At 41.4% G+C, this 21,524-nt stretch overlaps 1 protein-coding gene across 1 annotated transcript; it reads right to left on the bottom strand.

The window, feature by feature from the left end:
* Positions 1-7,375: 7,375 nt before the first annotated feature.
* LOC135879221 (synaptobrevin-like) lies at positions 7,376-16,707 on the bottom strand. Its single transcript, XM_065405128.1, has 5 exons — positions 16,574-16,707; positions 15,041-15,137; positions 13,424-13,525; positions 9,175-9,333; positions 7,376-7,519 (listed from the first exon to the last, which is right to left on the bottom strand). Exons 1-5 carry the CDS (start codon positions 16,705-16,707, stop codon positions 7,376-7,378), a joined length of 636 nt encoding a protein of 211 aa, XP_065261200.1.
* Positions 16,708-21,524: the final 4,817 nt, after the last annotated feature.

Genomic DNA, 21,524 nt, shown 5'->3' with positions numbered 1-21,524 from the left:
CTCACTCAAGTTGCTGAGCCAATTTTGAATTCCTCACAAAGTTCCTTTTAGCTGAAACCAAGCGTATTTTTCAACTGAAAATTAGGTGGTTTCAAGAATGAAATTAAAATTGGGCGAGGTTAAAGTTGCAATCATTGATATTTAACCATGGTATCTTGGCATGGTATGGCACAATAACCTCTCCTGGTGTCCGTGTCAAAGTTATATGCACAGGACGACGTGTGCAAAAGGTATGGAGTAAATCCAATCTGATAACTGGTGAAAGGGCTTGTCACCACATATGTTGCTTTAAAGCATTGGATAGAAAACTATATATATGCCACAGCGCCAGTTCAAAACTCCTTTAAGTAGATTAGATGCAATTCCGGCTAATGGCTGTAACTTTTAACGTTACCTATTTAACTTGCTTTAATGGTTGTTGCAGGGAGAGGGAGACAGGAATACTTCTTTTTAACAATATATAATCCTAAAATGATGCGTACCTGCTTTTCCCCTTACAATGTATCAGAGAAAAATTAATCTCTGCCTGTGAAGTCTGCCTAGAGTTGGTCAGAGCCAGTACTGGTAAGAATTCTGAGCAGGCTGAATCTCCACTGCTGAAGTGGCAGCTTCCTTCTTTGGCTTGGAAATAGCTGATGGCTTCAAAGTTCAGAAACTTTTTCTGGTTCTTTGTCATCTCCTGTATTACGGATACAGGACCCAAACGTGCTTAGCTTGCTACAGACAAGATGAGTTTTTGGGCTGAAGAAGTCTCTTTAACAGGACATCATACAAAGAAATGGGAGAGAGGATGTTACACAATATGTGTTTATATTTCCTATTAACTTAAAACTTACGTCAGAACTAGCCTGTTGTGTGACCCTTGTCCACTCAGTTTGGTTTACTTTCGTCTCATATTTAGTAGCCCTTCTCCCACCTCTCATTACATTTTTGGTTTTCATCTATTTCCCAAATACATTCCAATACTCAAATGTAACTTTTGTCCCTTACCTAGTGCCTTGTATTCACTCGCCTATCAAATTGGACAAGGTTATATTGGTCATTCACCCAGCTTTTCTTCCTCACCATAAGTACTTCTTCCCCTGCGTATGGTGACAACTCATTGAGGGTAGGTTCAAATGGCGTCAGCATTGTGATGATACACTTGCTGCTCCTGCCATTTTTATCTCACTGTCTTGGGAGTTTCAGCCTGTGGCGTGGGAGGAAGAACCTTGCTATAAGAATGAGGTTAAGCAATTCCACTGAGGCAACAAGTGTCTTGATAAGAATCTCATAGGAGCCAAGGATTGTTTTGGATAGTTCCTTCTGTTCCTCAAAGGGAAGCACCAAGAAGCCAGGACTGTCACAGAAATATAAACAGAGGAAGACTGGGTCCCTTGGGAGTTCTACTCTTGTTATCTTGTGTAGTTTGCTGGTCCTAAAAGAATACCGGTAATTCAGGAAGTACTCAGTGATTTAACTTGTTTAAAGCAGACAATTTCTACTGGCAGAAGCTTGATGTTGCCTTTCCTGTCATGTCTCTGGAAACCACTTCTTAACTATCCTGGATTTGGATTGTTACATAGCCTTGCTTTCTGGCTTTGTAAGAACATAAATCTTTGTGTAGCTGAGCTTTTGAACTTGGAAAAGTACCTCTTAAGTTCAAGCATTTCTTCTCCCTGTGTATTCATTTTAAGACTACCTGTTTTGGCTCTAGCAATTTAAAGAATCACTTTCTCAAAATTGTGACAAAGTATAATTACAGTTGGCAATTACTTTTCCTGGTAGTCTTCTTGCTAAAGAGATCACTATTGGTATCATGCCATTTGCTTTTAGTAACATGGCTGCCAACAGCAGTAGTTGGTTTTTAAATGTTACTTGTAATTATTTTAAAATGCATTTCAGATATAGAGGATTAGTTTCAATTTGAAGTGTTTGAGTGGTTCAAGTAATTATTCTTATACTTTCTCTTCTAAGTTTGAGACATGTTGGTAATTTTTCTGACTGTACATTAAATGTGGTTTTGTGTACATAGTTCTCCCAAAAATAAAGGTTTTCCTCCTAGGAATCTTGAGCTGGATACAAATCTTGAGCCTGTTATTTCCAGGAGTTTTGAGAGAGCCTGGCATTTTCAAATAAAGTTTCCAACCAAAATTTGACAAGTCAGCGGGACCTTTCTTTCATGAACAAGACAAGCCTGCACAGTTCAATTGCCCAGAAACTCCTTGCAATAGCGTAGCTGGAGGTTGTATAGTTTTTTGTTTGTCAATTTTCTATTTAACAATGAATGATGAAGAATTTTTGATGTGGTGACACTTTAGATATTGGTAATAGGGACTCTCTACCTTTGCATCTATTTTCCCCCAAATCTGTTAAAACATTTATTAGAAATATAATACACCTGTTTGTTTCCATTTAAGGGAAGAGCTAGGATAAAGGATAACTCTCTTAAAGGGAAAGGCTACATTGTCCTCTTGCTGTTTTGTATGTCAGATATACATATTACTAGCATTTAGTTCAGGAGAAGTAGGTGAGGCCTGGCCTAGTCATAAACAGAACAGGTATATTGGCAACAATAAGCACTTGAAAAAGGCCAACCCAGTATTTACTATCAGATCTGGCACGTTGCAATCTTCTTGTAAATAGAGTTGTTGGTTGATATGAGGTAACAAAACCCCACAAAGGGCTTGGCTACACTTGTGAGTTACAGTGCATTAAAGCAGCCCCGGGCGCCCTAACTCCCGACCCGTCCACACTGGCAAGGCACGTAGAGCGCTCTGACTCCTCAGCCAGAGCGCTCCTGGTACTCCACCTCGGCGAGTGGAATAACGTTTGCTGCGCCTTGGCTACAACCCCCGGGTGTCAGTGTGAACGAAGTGTTGCATTACTACGCTCTGATCAGCTTCCAGAAACGTCCCATAATCCCCTTGCGTCAAGTGGCCACTCTTGTCATTGTTTTTGAATCACTGTAGGAAAGCCGATATGCCCTTTGAAAGCTCCGTTTCTGACAGCCGGCTGCTTATCTGCTCTGAGACAAAGCAACCATTACTGTGGAATGCTGTGTGTGAGTCTGAACTTACAAGACAGCATGCTGACATGCTCTCAGCCCCCCAAAAACCCACTCTCTCTCCCCCCACATACACACAACACACTCCCTATCACGCTAAGAGCACGTTGCAGTCACTTGCATGCTGGGATAGCTGCCCATAATGCACTGCTCCCGATGCTGCTGCAAATGTGGCCACGCCAGTGCACTGGCAGCTGTCAGTGTGGACAGACTGCAGCGCTTTCCCTACTGCGCTCTCCGAAGGCTGATTTAACTCAAAAGTGCTCTACATCTGCAAGTGTAGCCACATTAGAGTAAAGGCTGTAGTGAGGGCTGTATTGGGTATTGTCTTGTATGTGCTAAGTTGTTCAGTCAAACAACATTCCCTGCACTGTGAGCACTGCTGTGGCTGTAAGTGCCAGAAAACAGCATCGTTCTATTTATGTAGCTCCTCCTTAAATACAATCCAGTGGAGGGGATTAGGGAGTGTCCGGCAGTAGCAGTGGTATGCTAGCTGCAGCAAGACAGGCTGTTCCCTTACAGATCATATAGAGTTCAGTCAGTTCAGTGTATCACATTTAAAAAAAAAAATCAATATAGAAAGGGACAAGATGGGTGAGGTAATATTGGACCAACTTCTATTGGTGAGAGAGGCACACTTTCGAGCTTACACAGAGCTGGGAAACTGTTACAGCTAAATACAAGGTGGAACAGATTGTTTAGCACAGGGGTTCTCAAACTGGGGTTGGGACCCCTCAGGGGGTCGCAAGGTTATTACATGGGGGGTCGTAAGCTGTCAGCCTCCACCCCAAACCCTGCTTTGCCTCCAGCATTTATAATGCTGGAGGCATTATAAATATATAAACAAGTGTGTTTTAATGTATAAGGGGGGTCGCACTCAGAGGCTTGCTATGTGAAAGGGGTCACCAGTACAAAAGTCTGAGAACCCCTGGTTTAGCATAAGTAGTTACCACATTTCAAGGAACCATTTAAGGTGAAGTGGCCAGTTTAATACCTCTCCAGTCATGTGAAGGTGTTGGGGGGGAGGGGAGGGGAGAGTGCTTAGTGTGTTGTAATAAGCCATAAATCCAATTTCTTTACTCAGGCCATGATTTTTAGAGTCTAGCAAAGATTAATTTAAGCTCCTAGGCTTGTCTTTTGAAAGTGTGCAGGTTTCCTTCGAGGATGAGGACTGAGAGGTCAGTGAGTGATGCGATGTTTTTGTCTTATAATTTTTCTGAGTTCATTTGAGAGTGCAGTGATTCTCATTTCACGCACATAGTTGTTTGGGGGCATTTAGTGCACTGGATGACGCACACCACATATTGTGATAGGCATGTGTAGGACCCATGGATCTTGAAAGGTGTGATTTGGGGGGGGGGTGTTGATCATCATAGCAGTGGAGATATGGCTACAGGTTTTTCATCTGTTTTGGCAGAGTCTGGTGCTGCTTTGAGTTGGTGTGTTCTGGTCTGTGGGGAGCTTCTGAGAATGAGCGTGGAGAGGTTGCAGGGTTGTTGGAAGGCTAGAAGAGGGGGTTCATGAAAGATTTATTTCAGGATGTGTTCCCCCATTAAGTATAAGTTGTAATTGTTTAATGATACCCTGTATGGGTTCCAGTGTGAGATGGTAGGTGATAACTAGGGGGGTGTGATCAGAGGAGGTTTTATTTCTGTATTGAAGCAGGTTCTCTTGGGGTAATTGGGTGGCCTGTTCCAGGCTGCAGTCTACTTCTCTGGGGGAGTGTCCTCATTTGGTGAAGGCGGTTTTGAGTATATTAAGGTGTATATCCCAGACATTCTCCTCAGAGCATATTCTGTGGTATCTAGCTATAGATAACAGATTTCTGGGTTTGTTTAGGGTGGTTACTGGATCTCTGAAGAGAAGGATGATCTGTGGGTTTCTGGTATATAGTTGTCTGTAAGGTTCCATTGATGAAGCTGATCATGTTATCCAGGAAGTTAATGCTATAGGAGTGTTCTAGAGAGAGTTAGAGAGGTGGGTAGTGGTGGTTGAAGTTGTGGTGGAAATCTGAGGGAGTTTAGGTCATCTGTCGAGAGGATGAAAATATCAACATCCAGTATATCACTGATTTTTGTGGTGTATTTGTCCAGAATTTTTTTTCTTAAGGTGGTAAAGTTGGTATGGTCAACCAGCTTCTTGGATTTATGGCTTATTACAATAATCTGTAACCCACTAAACCCCCACTCAGTTTCCCCCCCCCCCCTCCTTTTTACCCCCTGTGACTGGACAGGTGTTAACTGGCCACTTGACCTTGAATATTCTGTTGAAATCCATTAACTACTTATGCTAAACAAGCTGTTCCACCTTGTAGTTAGCTGTGACACTCAGATTATGTTTCCCAGATCTGAAGAAGAGTTCTGTGTAAACTCGAAAGTTTGTCTCTCACCAACAGAAGCTGGTCCAATAAAAGATATTAACTCAGCGATCTTGTCTCATATCTGGGATCAACACAACTACAACACCACCACATGTAATATAGAGATGGTGCATTGTGGATGAGAGCATGAGTGGGGGAGCTAGTAGTAGACCAAATTAGTGTAGCTGTAGATAGTTCCATCATGTGCAGGTGTTGAATAGTGGTGGGGGAGAAAAGGAAAGCTTGTCACAAGTATCATTTCCCTCTTCCCCGTTTAGTGCTGAGCTAAGAGCCAGTCATATTTCTCTCCAGTCCCTCACTAGGCATGCAAATTACCTCCATGAATAGGAAACTAAAGCAAATCTATGTAAAGCAATGAGGCCTCATGCAAGATGAAGATCAGATGGTGATCTAAAAAGAAAGTACAGTACTGGACAGCCTAGCTATGCTCCTACTCCAGTGAGTGGATGTTACATTATGGGTAAGCGTTCAAGCCTGGAAGCTGTTTAAATCCTTAATATAGGTATGTTTAAATTATATATAATCTACATCTGAGGACAGATCCTTAAATGGTAGTTGCTCAATTTTTCTTTGACCCACTTTTTTCTTTTTAAACGAGGGTCATTGTCAACAACTGTCCATTCATAATATCAGGTTTGTGGGGATGGGGCGAGAGGGGCTGTCATGTGAGGCCCCTGTCCAAATCAGGAATTATCTCTGCCCCCATATCTGAGAGGGAACCTTTCACAGTATTGACTACCATCTTAACAGTGTCTCGTGTACACTTCTGTTGTATTCATGCTCACGCAACATCCTTGTGGCTATGACTGCGGTTGATTCTGTGGAAATGTTTCTTTAGCTGTCATTCATCTCACGGTTGCAGCTGGAAAAGAGGAGGAGAGCTTTCCCCTTGGGTTTGTCGGCTCTGCAAATCATCAGCAAGTGCTGTCACCCACAGTTTAGGAAGCTGTAGGTAAACTAGAGTCTTCCTGGTTGCATCAGCAAGGAGCAGAATCCAGCCCAGCAGCTGCCACAGAGGGGTGAAGTGTTAGCAAATACCCATCACCATCCTGCATCAATGGGAGAGCGACCAGTGAGAATGGGGCCCAATCCAAGAAGTGGGGGGGTCCAGGCAGCTATCCTATGGCTGGTGCTCTCATCCTGCAGACAGCTTTGAAATCCCCAACTGCAGTGGACAGGAGCTGGGAAGAACAGAAAGCAGGGTGGGGTCATCTGGCCATGACTGCCTTCTCTAGCAAATCACCTATGCCAACCCCCACCACTTCTTGACCCTCTTAGAAATGCACAGATTCAGGCAGGTAAATGAAATAGAGCTGTAGTAGGGCAAGATGCAATCAAAAGATCATGTGACATTTTTCCAATTTGTTGTGGAGGACTTCAGTTCCTCCAAAGTTTAGATTAGTCACCTTCAGTTTCATAAACTACATTTCAATGAGAGAGGCGAAAAATCCAAGAGCTGGCGAGGTTAGCGTGATTTGCACAGAGGCCAAAATCATGGATTAGGATTAAGGAGCCGTGAGTTCCAATCCTGCTTCTGACATTGACTTGCTGTGTGACCGTTATTTCCCCAGCTGTACAATGAAGACTCTCACTGGAAAATATAGCTAGGGCAGAGTTATAACACTCATACATTCAAAATTCTCAATTACTCATGTGTGCATGTGAGCTAATAGTTAAGCAATCCATTATTACAGCCTGTGGTTTAAACATCACTTAACCTCTCTGCATCTGTTTCACTACATCAAGGGTGGAGAAAATGACACCCCACACACTCCGTTTGGATGAAAATACTGTAGTAGATTACTTTAAAGAATGCAAGCAACCAGGTGTTAATGGTTCAGTAGTTTTTGAACAATATACAAAATGACAGAGTAAATATTTGTGCTCTAGAATAATTTTAAAATACAATTTATAAAAATTTTGTGCTTGGCAAAAAAAAATTCAAAAGTTTATGTTGGAATAACACCTGTAGCTAGGAGAATGATAAATATTAAAATAATAAGTAGAATGACTCCAATAATTATCATCATTTTGGCATTTTTCCACCACATCTTCCTGGAAATCTTTGTGGTGGTTTTTTGGAAAGAATGAGCCTGAAAACAAAATGACAAATATGAAGTTAATGTTTCAGGAACTGGACTTACTGAGCATCATCACACAAGATTAAACTGCATGTTAAATGTCTTCAAGAATGTAGAAGATAATTTATACTTATGATGTAAAGTAAATGCTATTTTATGAACTGTGGAGTTTCATCCCGAGAAGACTCTTGGTGGTGGTGAAAAAGAAGTAGGCCTACCAGTATATTTACATTGCTAACAGTATGAATGGATATAAACTGTTAATTCAATTGAGTTCATGCTTTTTAGATATGAATCTTATCTGCTATATACTATTTTTAACATGACAGCATGGTTAATATTCACTTTACTCTTTCACAATCCCCTCCCTCCTACTTATCATTGCCAGAGATCAGGTAGGGAGAGAATGGGTAATGCAATCAAAATGAAGGTTTGAGGCAAAGCTTAGGGGGGTTTCTGTTTCCTCTCCCAATAACTCTGGTCTTGTGCAGCATCAATAAAAAGGATTAATTTAGAAATGACAGCTGATAGAAACAGGTTCCTAGTCTCGGGCCATGACTAGCCACTGTGATAGTGGTGTTTATAAACTGTTAACAGCCAAGCACTGGAACACTTGATAATCTACTAGAGGATTTTAGGGGTAGAATTCTACAGAACTTCAGTGCTCCTACTGCACGCAGTTCAGTTAAGCTCTTATGTTGTTCTCTAATTTGCTCTTGGCTTCTAAATTTTACCTCTTCCTATGTGGGCCTATTCAGACAGTATTTACATATTAGAGTTTTTAAAACCCCAACTATTTAGTTGTACATATTCAACCTGACTGGAAAGATGCAGTAGTTGTTTCACACAATAGCATGCTAATACTTTAGTGTAACCACTCTACTCATATAAAGATGTATCAGTGTAGCTGATATTTGTAACATGTTCTTTCCCCTCTATAGTTCCTCCATTAGCAGTAGAGATCAATTTTTGGTCAAGCCCAGTTCCTGCAGGTGGCCCTCTGTTCTGTGTGGCACAGGGGTCCACCTGCATTGATCCAGTTGCAGGATTGGGCCTATAGTTACTAAGGGCTAGAGGGATTTAGGCACCTAAGTCCAAAATTTAGATACTTAAGACCCCTGCTCAGCTGCCCACTAAGCATCCACAAACCTGCCTAAGCACTAACATGATCCTCAAACTAGGCTTGCCCCACCTATTCACCTGCTGGGCCCAATCTACTAATATGCTCAGAGGCCCCACATCTTTCCTCAGCATTTCCTGTTTCTTAGTTTAGTTGGCTCCCTGCTCAGGGACCAGTGCTGTGCTGGCTTGTATGAATCCCATTCAGACATGCCTAACTCTCCCCATGCATTGTATAGGTAGCCTTATCGCCTAACGGCTACTTGGTATGCTGAGTCGAAGTTTCCTTTGTGGCTCTGATCTAGCGCTAATGGCCAAATCTTCCCACAGGTATGGATATTAGAATGATACATGGATACCTCTGAGATCAGAATCTGGGCGTAGGAACAATAAGTAGAATTTTCAGAAGTTCCACAAGTGCTTAGGCACTTTTGAAAATGCCACACAATTATTCTAATACAAAGACTGCTAGGAAGCTGTAGAACAAATGCAGAGAAATAAAGGAGTCGGCCAAATATGTAAGTTGAATGAGAAGTCATGAAATTTACCGCTATTTGGAGATCATCTGTTCTGTCAGCAAGGTCACTCAGCTTTTCTGCTCTTTGCAAAACCTTATCAACATTTTGGGTGATAACATTTTTGACATCATCAACTTGAATTTGCAGGGTAGAAATTATAATGTCATCTGACTTCCTATTGTACTCCATCTGCACAGAAGAAATAAGGGTTTTTGTTACAGATGCTACTTCACCAACTTTCAGTAATTAAAAACAGCTGGAAACACAAAACACAATCTCCAATGTTGGAGCACTACTCTCTCGGAGCAGGCTGTTAGCCATATAACTCCAATTAACAGTACTTGTGAAGATTTACCCTACAGTTTTGAAAAACTGAATTAGAGTGGAGCTTCCAAATCTAGTCAATTACATCCTCACCTGTCCCCTTATACAATTATCCAATTGCTTACAGGTTTCCTGCCATGGAAAAAAAGATACTGTGCTCATGCCCATTTTTGCTTTTTTATGATACATAACTCCCCCAACCTTTCTTTTTTAAGTTACTGGTGGGGAGGTGGGTGGCAGCTCAACCAGGGAAAGATATCTTAAATGTTCAACTGGCAAACCCCTTTGATTCAAGGTATTAAGTTCACAATATACCTCCTCTACATCTTCCAGCAAGACTAGAGATGACATTCCTGATGCTTTTAAGAGTAAGAAACAAGCAGAACAACATTCCATGTCCCCCCCCCTTTTTTTAATTAATAACAAAAAAGCCTTAATGCCCTTTTTATTTGACAGAAGAAAGGAAAAAAGGAGACAACCACAGTGTTTAAATATCCTGTGCAGGTCACCTTCAAGAGGAGGGGCTGGTAATACTTTCAGAGAACTCTTCAGTCTTCTCTGCACTGTAAGTTTTCTTACTAGTTAAAAAAATTTCTAGTATATCTGAATCCTTCTGGATTGCAGAAACCCGGGGGTCAATGATTTAACAAAACACCCCACTCTATGAAGTCCACTAGGGGCTTCCTATTGCTATTATGTGATATTCCTCCACCCCCAGCAAATGGGATAACATAGCCCTCAATCAGATATTGATGTACTGCTGACTTTTGTTTCCTATTCACACCAGGCTAATTGAATAATAGCCCTTATTTAGAGAGTAAGTAAATGATTAACACTTTTTTAGATAATACACATTGTCTTTACACAAAGAAAGTAATTTCCCTGTAACTGTTGTAACTGGAATATAGTAGTTCTAAACGATCCCCACCCAGGGCTCCAAGCTTTATATACATGACTATTTGCAGAATGTTAGCCGCTCCAAATGCTGAACTGTTAAAGCACCTCACCAGCAGCTGGCATACCCCTACTTACTGGCCATTAACCCTTGCCAGTAACTGACTCAACCATTGGACATTATTTTAAAAAATATAAAGTAACAAAGAACCATCATGACCCCACCACTATAGGGAAGTTGAGGGGAGGAGAAGGAATTATTTGCTACTTTCCGAGAACAACAATTGCAGCTACATCATTTCCTTTTGATCAAAGGTAAAGCAAAAATGGAATCTTCTGACAATTTCTGCACTCCATGTGACTATATTACCCTTTACATCTACTACTTGCCCCAAAGGAATAAGACATAAATGTTTTCCAACCCTAAACCTTTAATACCTTCCCTCTTCTCCAGAGAATAAGGAGGCTCAAATACATGTTTGGCAAAGCATTACTTTTAGTTCTACTTTAGATACCTCCCTTTATAAAATGAAGTGTCAACAAACCCCTGAGGGAAGGCTTACCCAGAATTCCAATATCTACCACACCCTGACCACAGGTCTTGGTTGTTTTTCCAGGCCTTGCTGAAAGAATAGGATTTTTTTCCTCTCTGCAGTAAGGTAGGAGGATTTTGTGTACCAGTTCATTTCTGTAAGAAAAGCTTGTAGTAGCAAACAGTGCTCCAAACAGTCTGCTAGAGAGCAATGTTCAGGCAGGGAGCCTGTCTTCTTGTTATAGGAGACATTTGAGAAGCCATATATTCTAACTGATATTTAATGGATTTTAGTTTGAGTCCTATATTAATTTAATTTTAATCACATGGAAGAAGTAAGCCATTAATATGACTGTACTACAAGATTTAGCTTTTTTTATCCAACACATTTTAGAATGGGCCTCTTCACAGTTCAGAGAGAGATCCTCTGGATTCAAAATATTCCATGCATAAAATGGTTGCTTTCTCTTTTGGGGTGATATTTGAATGATCATTAAGAACAGTGTGAAAGCTTTTGATTTCTACTATTTGTTTTTTGTTTCTGGCTTGATAGCTATTCTAAGCAGTATGGAAATTTAGGCCCAAAGCCTGCAAAACACTCTTTACAGGTAGATCACTGTACTTGTGCAGAGCCGAAGGTTGCCAACCCTCCAGGATTGTCCTGGAGTCTCCAGGAATTAAAGATTAATTAAAATGAAACCTCCAGGAATACGTCCAACCAAAACTGGCAACCCTAGTGGAGCCCCACCGATTTCCTAGGGAATCTGTGGGGGAGCAGGAGTTTGATGGCACAGCATTAATTGCAGGATTGGGACCTTGGGCATGTGCGAAGTTGTATTTAAATCAACAGGGCTACTGATGCTTTTAAAGTTAGGCATGTGCATAACTGCAGGATTGTGACACTATAACTTTGGCCGCTAGAGGGCTCCCAATGATTTTTCCAGTAATGCAATAAACATACTGATAGTTGGCAATATAAGTTGTGAAGGCATTAAAACTAATGTGTTCCCTACTTCATACCAACCTATATTTGCATGCCTAAGTTCTCAGAATGTAAGCCTATTCTGCACGTGTGTATGCAGTATTAGTTTTGAATTAAAAAATGTAAATCCTGTTGTTAATCAGCAGGGTTTTTGAATCATGAAAATAATGGGCTAGATTGCCCTGTCTTCTTCCTAGAAAGGAGGGGATCTAGGTCCAGTGCATGTTGCATATGGAAGAGGGGATGGAAAGCCCTTTCTCCTCTATCTGAGTGGAAATCACTCAATGGGCTTATGGGAAGGTTCTGAGGTGGTAAGATATCATCTATAACATTTCTTCCCCCAACTTTGTGTAAACTAATGCTGATCTCATCACTGCTGTGTGTAGCGCCCCATCCCCATTTATATATTACACTTACAGTGCAGTCTAACTGAGGATTTCAAAGTGCTTTTCAGGATGGAGGCAGGTAGGAAGCCTTGCTGCCATGGAATGTAGGGGCCAAGGCCAAGAAGCAATACACATACCTTAAGGACCTCTGTAAAGAACATGGGGAATCCATAGGTTTGAAGGGCCCCCCAAGTAATGGAATGCTAATGAGGAAACTGAGTGGGAATTCCAGAATTTAAAGTCCTCTGCTAGTTTTTACCTGCAGAGATGACAATCTGGCCCACAGTGTTGAAAATTTGATCAATTTGACACAGAATAAAATATGAGACTTTGTAACAACAGTATAAACTCCACACTGTATCTTCATGCATTCAGGTACTAAAAATATAATTTCATCGAGTACATTTAGGAACTGTACAGTACTTGATAAACTCTCTATATTTGAAAAACTCTAGCAAATTAATAGGAGTTTCTTGGGGGGGGGGGTGAAGGGGGGAGAAGTGCAATTTCCAAAATGCTACCTGAACAATACAGTAGGAGGGAATCTATTTCTAAGCATGCTAGGTACAATTAATCTCCCTTGAAAGTAATAACAGATTCTCAGTTGAGATTAGTGATTCTTTCACTAATGTGTTACTGATCAATGCCCCCCCCTTGATTGCAGTGCAATGCTGATTTTAAAACCTTTTAATAGTTTCTTGTCCCAATAACTTAAACTTTTTATTACATTGATCATAGGGTAATTCTGTTTTACTCAAACACACCTAAAACTAAAAGATCAAAGATTACATTTTAAATACTTACCATGCACACATCTCTCCCTCTCTTTCTCTTCCTCTGCTCTTTGTAAGATATGTGTGTGTGATCAGATGACGCAGTGGAAAAGGACTGTTTAAAGTTCTAGTTAAATATTAACTAGATTTTCTAGACAAGAAATATTATATATATATATATATATATATAAAAACCACAATAACTTGCTGTTCTGGCTAAGAAAGACAATAGTTCTTTTATTGAGAGATCAGATCCCTAAATAAATGTTTGTGAATTCTTTTTTCCCTTGCATGTGCTCTGCCAAGGTAGACTACAAAAGGTCCTTTCTCTAACGTTGTATAGCAGCCATAGACGTAAATTTGATTTATAATTTTGAGAATTACCTACCATGTATTTCCCCAGCACCTGTTGAAAATCTGCGTTGAATTCAAATGGATGAGCAAAGGTCACTTGCGATATCAAGGGGCTACCAATGAAAGCTTTGCAAATCTGGAGAAATTAATGAAGGAATTATCTTGACATAGCTAAAATAAAATGTGTCACACTAACTTCTTAAATTCAGGCTAAAATCTGTTATGATGCCCTAAAAATGTAAATAGCCAACATGACCCTATATGCAAACTTGCCTAATGTTCTTTAACTATGCTGCACAAATGCATGGATGTGTGTAGCCACAAAATTTCTGCAGAAGCTTAAAGACATCAGTGTGTAGAAAACATCTAATATTTTGTATCTACAATATAATTGGCACTCGTTACAGGCTATACAACTGTCACTTATGTGGATGCATTGCTAAGGTGAAACCATTTACTGCACTTAAAAACACAAAGTTGAGGATAAGGAAAGAGTAGCCATGTAATGCCCTGGTGACAGACAAGGTGTAGAAACCTAAACAGAACACAATAAAATAGGTATGAGAGAAGGAGCGGGAAAGCAGACTGAAATTTGTCCTTATTCTTCATACCCGAAGATAGCATGGCAGGGTGGACAGGAGAGAGAAAAAAGAGCTGAAGGTCATATAGGAAAGCAGTAATTGTAGGCAGGGCTGGCTCCAGCATTTCTGCCGCCCCTAGCAAAAAAAAAAAAAAAAAAAAAAAAAGCCGCGATTGGTGGCGACAGTTCAGCGGCAGGTCCTTCGCTCCTAGAGGGAGTGAGGGACCTGCCGCCCCCGAATTGCTGCAGGTGCCGCCCCTCTCCCTTGGCCGCCCCAAGCACCTGCTTGTTAAGCTGGTGCCTGGAGCCGGCCCTGATTGCAGGAGAACAGACCAAATTAGCTTTACTTTTTTGAAGAGAACATTACTTTCTTTTCATTCTAGGCCTGCCAGTGAGTGCTGGCAAGCTGAAAACAGTGACATTTCAATAAGGCAAAATACAACATACAGTACATAGGACCAATTGAATACATGCTAGGGTGCCTTTCAGTGTTACAAATGCACTGGTACATTTCTTGTGTTGCCATAGTGGTAATTAAAATTCTCCTGTCCCATATGGCTAAGTCTCCTTTTATACCTAGCACACCAGCATTACCCATACCCTTTTTTGATTAGAAGGCATGGACACACATTTCCTATGATGATGGTATCATGAGAGGAAAAAGAGACTCTTTTAAACCTAAAGCTGGTACTACACCTAATAGTATTTCTATAACACAAGGCCTTTGAAGCACAGGAACAGGGATGTTAAACAAATGCATTATATGAAGCAATACTTCTAGGGTGACCAGATAGCAAATGTGAAAAATCGGAATGGGAGTGTAGGGGGGTAATAGGAGCCTATATAAGAAAAAGACCCAAAAATCGGGACTGTCCCTATAAAATCAGGACATCTGCTCACCCTAAATACTTCTATTTTATAAAGCTGAAGAAGGCTGACATGTATTGATCTTACTGTGCATGTAATAATCAATGTAGACCAAAGGGCAAGAATGGAACATTGCAAAACATTAGTAAGTCAATGGCTTTGATTAAACTTGCATCAACATATTCTGAAAAAAAAATTTCTTACCTCTTTAAGAAAGGCAAATGGTCCTGTGCTGTCTAAGGTGTTGTTTGTAGCACATAAGTATGTAATTCCATTAACTAGCAGGGCATGGTACACAAAGCTGAGGAAAAGATATATTAATAGAATGGGTATTATTATTTAAACTTCTAACTTGGTTCACGTGTGTCATATACTAATGAATCAAAATCAGTGAAAGAAAAGGAATGTAATAAAACATTTACAGTCAGCATCGCTGAACTGAACAATAAAACCAGTGAATAATATGCTGTTCCAAAGCAAAACCATTCGGACTTGAATAAACTCTACAATATTAGAAAAGTGCTTCTGGATGACTTCGTATTTTACATACAGTAGAAACTCCTTTATATCCCACTTGAGATGGAGTTTTAATAATTACATATAAAAGAAAACCAAATTTTAAGTGGATTTGTGTAAATTTAGTGCAGAGGAAAGTGAAGAGCTAATAGATACAGCTAGAGGCAGCATAGTACAGGTAGGTGCCGAAGAAGCTCACTCAGTGTATCTCCCTGCAGATTACAAAACCTCTCATTTCACATCTAGCTCCCTCTTGAGCAGAGACTGCTAATCACATGAAGTGTATGTGGCTTTGTAATGACTCCATTAGGGTAATTATAAAATGAGTTGCATGAGATGAGACCAGTATCTTTTTTTTTTTTTTTTAAACTTACATTGGAAGATTACACTTGAACCTCTATTATCTAAAATCCTCACTCTGCAGCAGTCAGTTCTACAGCAAAGAATTTGACCTGTTTTAAAAAACCCAAGTTGCAAGTAAGGCTTTACCTTCCAATGTGAGCTGTGGTTTTTTTCAAGCCTTTGTGAAGAACTAAATTTACCACTGATGAAGCAGCATCCTAAAATTAAACTACTGAGAATTAGTCTTTTGTTTAGGAGAAATGAATATAATGTTTATAAATATCAGCAATATTTAGCAGCAGGTTGAAACAGCACATTTCTGAATGAGGGTTTATACTTAAAATGTATTGTAGCTGAATGAAGTTTAATTAAGCATGTTTATTGCTTCGAAACAAAGATCTGTTTCAATAAAAAACAAAAAAATGTAGCACTCCTTAAACTTTGTTTTGGAGAGGTTTCTGCAGTGTATAAGCTTGATGCCTTTGTGACTACTATAAGGAGGTTGTACATATCACAAAACTACCCCAAAATGTATATTATAAACTGGATGGATATAGCTATAGCTCCATATCTAGATAATCACAAAGGCATCAAGCTTATACGTAGCAGAAACCTCTCTAAAATTGGTGTGTGTGTGTGTATATATACAATATTTGCTGAATATTGTTATCAGAACTGCTGAATGAAACAACTAGACTCCAATAACAATGTTTGGGTTTTAAAGCATCATGTTTTAGGATGTGGGAGGAGTCAGCTTGATATTCTAAAATCAAGATTTCCTATGATCTGGCATTTCTAGCATAGGTGGCTATAGTGGAAAAAAGAGAGAACTGGGTATCCGAAACTGACAACACAATTAGCAGTGTGATTCCTATTTACTTTGTCTTTGTAAATGAAATATACAAGGTAACTGAAGTTTGCAGCAGAAAGTTCTTTTTTTTAGATCCACTTCTTTTTACAGTGCCATAAACTGTAACTGGTTTGGTCATAAAGATAATAATCTGAAAAGCCATAGTTGCGTGGTGATCGCAAATAAAACAGCACTTCTAGGAAACACTGCAAAAATATTTTTCTTTCAAACTGTTCTACTCCTGATTAATGGCTTATATTTGTAATGTTAGCTCTTTTTTGTTAACCATTTAAATAACACTTATGGGCCAGATTTAAAAAAAAAGCACAACGCTCAAAGTGTGCCAATGGGAGCTGCTGGGTGCTGATTTTTTTTTTTTTTTTTTTAAATCTGGCCCTAATTGTGCTTTATGAGCATTTGTAAATCTCAACCCATGGCTTAGTTAACTGCCTGATGCAACATTGCTATTTGAATAAATCAAGAATTGCTTGTACCCTCTGTCACACATTAAACTCTGATACAAGTAATATTTTTTTCATTTCAAGTTTTCTGACATTCCCTTCTGCTTCTGGATCTGGTGCAATGGGCCTTTACATAATACCAGTCTGATGACATGAACTATCTGCAGCTAGGGAAGCCAGGCAAATATTTTCACGTTGCAGAGCGAACACCAAGTCCTAGACATGGCATGATCCTGCAAGGTGCTGGCGAAGCCTGTTGCATTGGTCCTGTAGTCAGTAAATAGTGATCATGGCCGGGAACCAGGTAAAAAGATGAAGAGTGGTCAGTGGTGAGGGAAATGCCTTCCCTGGGACTAGGACATCCCTGAGCTCTCTGTAGTCTGAGAAGAGAGCATTTCATTTGAGTTTAAAGCAACAGAGGGTCCTGTGGCACCTTTAAGACTAACAGAAGTATTGGGAGCATAAGCTTTCGTGGGTAAGAACCTCACTTCTTCAGATGCAAACTTGCATCTGAAGAAGTGAGGTTCTTACCCACGAAAGCTTATGCTCCCAATACTTCTGTTAGTCTTAAAGGTGCCACAGGTGGGAGCATAAGCTTTCGTGGGTAAGAACCTCACTTCTTCAGATGCAAGTAAATTACTTGCATCTGAAGAAGTGAGGTTCTTACCCACGAAAGCTTATGCTCCCAATACTTCTGTTAGTCTTAAAGGTGCCACAGGACCCTCTGTTGCTTTTTACAGATTCAGACTAACACGGCTACCCCTCTGATCATTTGAGTTTGTTTGTGAGAGATTGGTGTGTGTCTCTGGGTGAGAGAGATTGGTGTGTGGGTGAGAGATTTTTCTCTCTGTGTGTGAGATTTCTCTGTGTGTGAGAGAAATGTGTGTGAGGGAGGTTTGTCTGTTATGTGTGTGAGAGAGATTTGTGTGGGGTGAGATTTCTGGGGGATGGGTGGGGGCATTCTCCCTCTGGGTATGAGAGATTGTGTGTGTGTCTGTGTGTGAGGTGTGTATGTACGTCTGAGAGAGATTTGTGTGTGTCTGTGTGTGAGGTGTGTATGTACGTCTGAGAGAGATTTGTGTGTGTCTGTGTGTGAGGGGTGTATGTGTATGTACGTCTGAGAGAGATTTTGTGTGTGTCTGTGTGTGAGGTGTGTATGTACGTCAGAGAGATTTGTGTGTGTCTGTGTGTGAGGGGTGTATGTGTATGTACGTCTGAGAGAGATTGTGTGTGTGTCTGTGTGAGGTGTGTATGTACGTCTGAGAGAGATTGTGTGTGTGTGTCTGTGTGAGGTGTGTATGTACGTCTGAGAGAGATTGTGTGTGTGTGTCTGTGTGTGAGGTGTGTATGTACGTCAGAGAGATTTGTGTGTGTCTGTGTGTGAGGGGTGTATGTGTATGTACGTCTGAGAGAGATTTGTGTGTGTCTGTGTGTGAGGGGTGTATGTACGTCTGAGAGAGATTGTGTGTGTGTCTGTGTGTGAGGGGTGTATGTACGTCTGAGAGAGATTTGTGTGTGTGTCTGTGTGTGAGGGGTGTATGTACGTCTGAGAGAGATTTGTGTGTGTCTGTGTGTGAGGGGTGTATGTACGTCTGAGAGAGATTTGTGTGTGTCTGTGTGTGAGGGGTGCATTTCCCCCCTCCCCATTATAAATACCCCCGGGCCCGGGTGATCGCTCGCTGTCCTCTGCAGTGACCTTGATTACAGAAGCCAAGCCGCAGAGCAGCCGCACGGGGGCCAGGCCCGGGTCAGCGCGGTCCACAAAGCGGCTGGTGCGCTGTTTCCGGGGGGGGGTGGGGGGGTCTGTACCCGGAAGCAGCCCCCCCGCAAGCTGAGCTCGGCGAGCACAGTGCGACCGTTGGCAATGCAGCTGTAGCTGAGGCTCGTCATAGGGCCGAGCCCGCCCCGCCCCAGCTCCAGCTCCAGCTCCGCGCGCCGGCTCTGGCCGTTTAGAACCTGAGGGGGGATAGAATGTCCCTGAGCTGCCGGGGGAGGGGGGGCAGGAGGGAAGCGGTGGGAGGGATGTGGGTGGGGGGAAGGAGGGGAGGGATGTGCAGGAGGTGGTGGGGGGAAGGAGGGGAGGGTTGTGAGGGGAGGGATGTGGGGTGGGAAGGAGGGAAGGGATGTGAGGGGAGGGATTTGGGGGGAATGAAGGAATGGATATGCAGGAGGTGGTGGGGGGAGGGATGTGGGTGGGGGCAGGAGGGGAAGGATGTGCAGGGAGTCCTGGGGGGCAGGAGGGAAGGGATGTGTCAGAGGGGCTGGGTTGGTAGGGGGATATTAAGGAGGGAGAGGGAGGGGCCTGTTGGCCCAGGGCATGTTGGGATGCAGAGGCAATGGGGAGGGAGTGTTTGGTGAGCTTCTCCTGCCTGCTGTCTCTTTCCAGGCTGCCATCCCCCCATCCCCCCCCCCCCCCCCCCCCAGCTTGGGCTCAGGAAGGTCAATGTGTCATTGCTCTTGGCTCCCATCTTTATTCTCCCAGCAGGCTCCTCTGTTGCCCATGCAGGGCTCTGACCTGCCTCACAGCTGCCTGGATGTTGTAACCCGGCAATGCAGCGGAGACGGTCAGCTGTGGCCCCCACCCTCAGAATTTGGCATTTCTCTCTCTCCCATGGGCGCTCTCTGTCCTGTGATGTTTGAGGCACATCCGTAGGGCCCTTGCCAAACACAGCTAGTCAGATAGAAACAGAATAGGCACCTAACTGATGACTGGCTCTAGCTCAGTTTCTCACGTGTGCGCACACAGGCTGTGGCTGTGTCTACCTTAGAATTTTTACCTCGAATTAATTGATTGCACTGTAACTCCAGGTGGCTACAGTCTAGACACTCCCTGAAAAGCTGTTCAGGCTGTGGTAGTTTTAACCTATTTAACTGGCCAAGGTAAACCATAGGGGAGATCCTAGGGTTTATTTGAACCAGCTAACGTAGGTTAAAACTATGATCACCTTGTCTTCACTAGGAGTTTAATGTGTTAGTTAACGTGTTAAAACGTCTCTTTCCTAGTGAAGACAAGACCATTGTGGAGTCGTTTACACCGATGTAAAGTGAGTGTAGCATTTCACATTTTTACACTCACTTTGCTCAGGTGTAAATCGTTCCATAAGAAAAAAGGAAGTGGAGAATCAGACATAGAAAATGATGAGTCTACTCCAGAGGCCCTCCAACATCATGGTGCCCATCCCACTATGCATTATGCTGGTGTTGCAACAAATTCATTGGGTATAGGTGAGCTAGCCACCATAAACCATAATGATAGTAGTCTAGTCCATCAAAGCAATAAGATATATGGAAAACTACATGAAGGCTTTTGACTTAAGGAAGCTACTGGAAGCCGAATGGCTTACAGGGGATGCTTGGTGCTACCACTCCCTCATCATTCTGGTCACAGATGGATTATGCAGATATGGGTAGTGCATATGTACAAGAAGATGAACTTCAGCTCTGTTGGGATGAGGCTTTGCTGCAAAAGAGCAGCTTCCTAGATCTGTCAACTAAAGTAGAGGTTCCAACACAGAATATAGTACTCATGAACATGTGTGATTTATGATGCAACCTGGAGGACTTTTTGATCATGAATCAATTAGTGAAACAAAAGTTTAATATGTACATCTTGACACATATATTGCTATAATGACATATACAGAGAATTATGACTAATTCATAACAATCCTAGCACTCGGCGAGTTTGAAAGAAAAAAAACATTTCTAAGAATGAATAATCACAGAGATTTTTAGAGTATGGTGCAGTTTTTAAAAACTTCATATTTTTGTGATGAGAAAAATGGATAGTTATTTTAATCGTTTGACAGCATCTGTGAGCAAACATACAAATAAAAATGTGTTCAAAAATCAAAAGATGGAGTTAGTATCTTGTGGCTTATGGCATGTTACACAAAATGCTGTTTTTGATAATGGTACAATGCCTAGGGTGTGCTTTACTATAAACTGGCAGTGTCATGGTGATTTAATAGCCAAAAAAAAAAGTGCATAACAAGCACTTAACTGACACACGGGCCACAAAATACTGCAGTTCCTATTTCATAATGATACACTGCTTAAATTAGGTACCATATATTACTGGGCTATAAAACTCAATGTTTGGAAGAATGTTTACTCTCGGGTACCAAACAACATTGGGGTGTTTGATTGCTGTGGTGGCAGTCTGCCAAGTCTCTTACAGGTTAACGTATACAATATTGTGATGTCTCTAATATGGCATTACTCTTGGTAGCCTTCCCATGGTGTATTAATCTATATTTTGGTGAGCATATTTGCTAAATATGTTTAGGGATAAGCCATTGTAGAATAATCTTTAGAAGTGAGTAAACAGCAGTGTTATACCATCTCATTCATCACTCTCCTCTGAGTTTAATGCTATGGTCTCTGGACTTTTAGCACAAATATATTCTTTAGCTGTTTCCTGTTAAGAAGGAATATGATCAATGTGCTTTCAGCTGAGAAAACTACTAAGGAAACTTTTTGGTCTTTTGCTTTGAGCCTAGAGTGACGGACCAAGAAT

Source organism: Emys orbicularis, chromosome 5 (assembly GCF_028017835.1).
Source record: "Emys orbicularis isolate rEmyOrb1 chromosome 5, rEmyOrb1.hap1, whole genome shotgun sequence".
Taxonomy (NCBI): domain Eukaryota; kingdom Metazoa; phylum Chordata; order Testudines; family Emydidae; genus Emys; species Emys orbicularis.
This window is presented reverse-complemented; position numbering and strand designations above follow the sequence as displayed.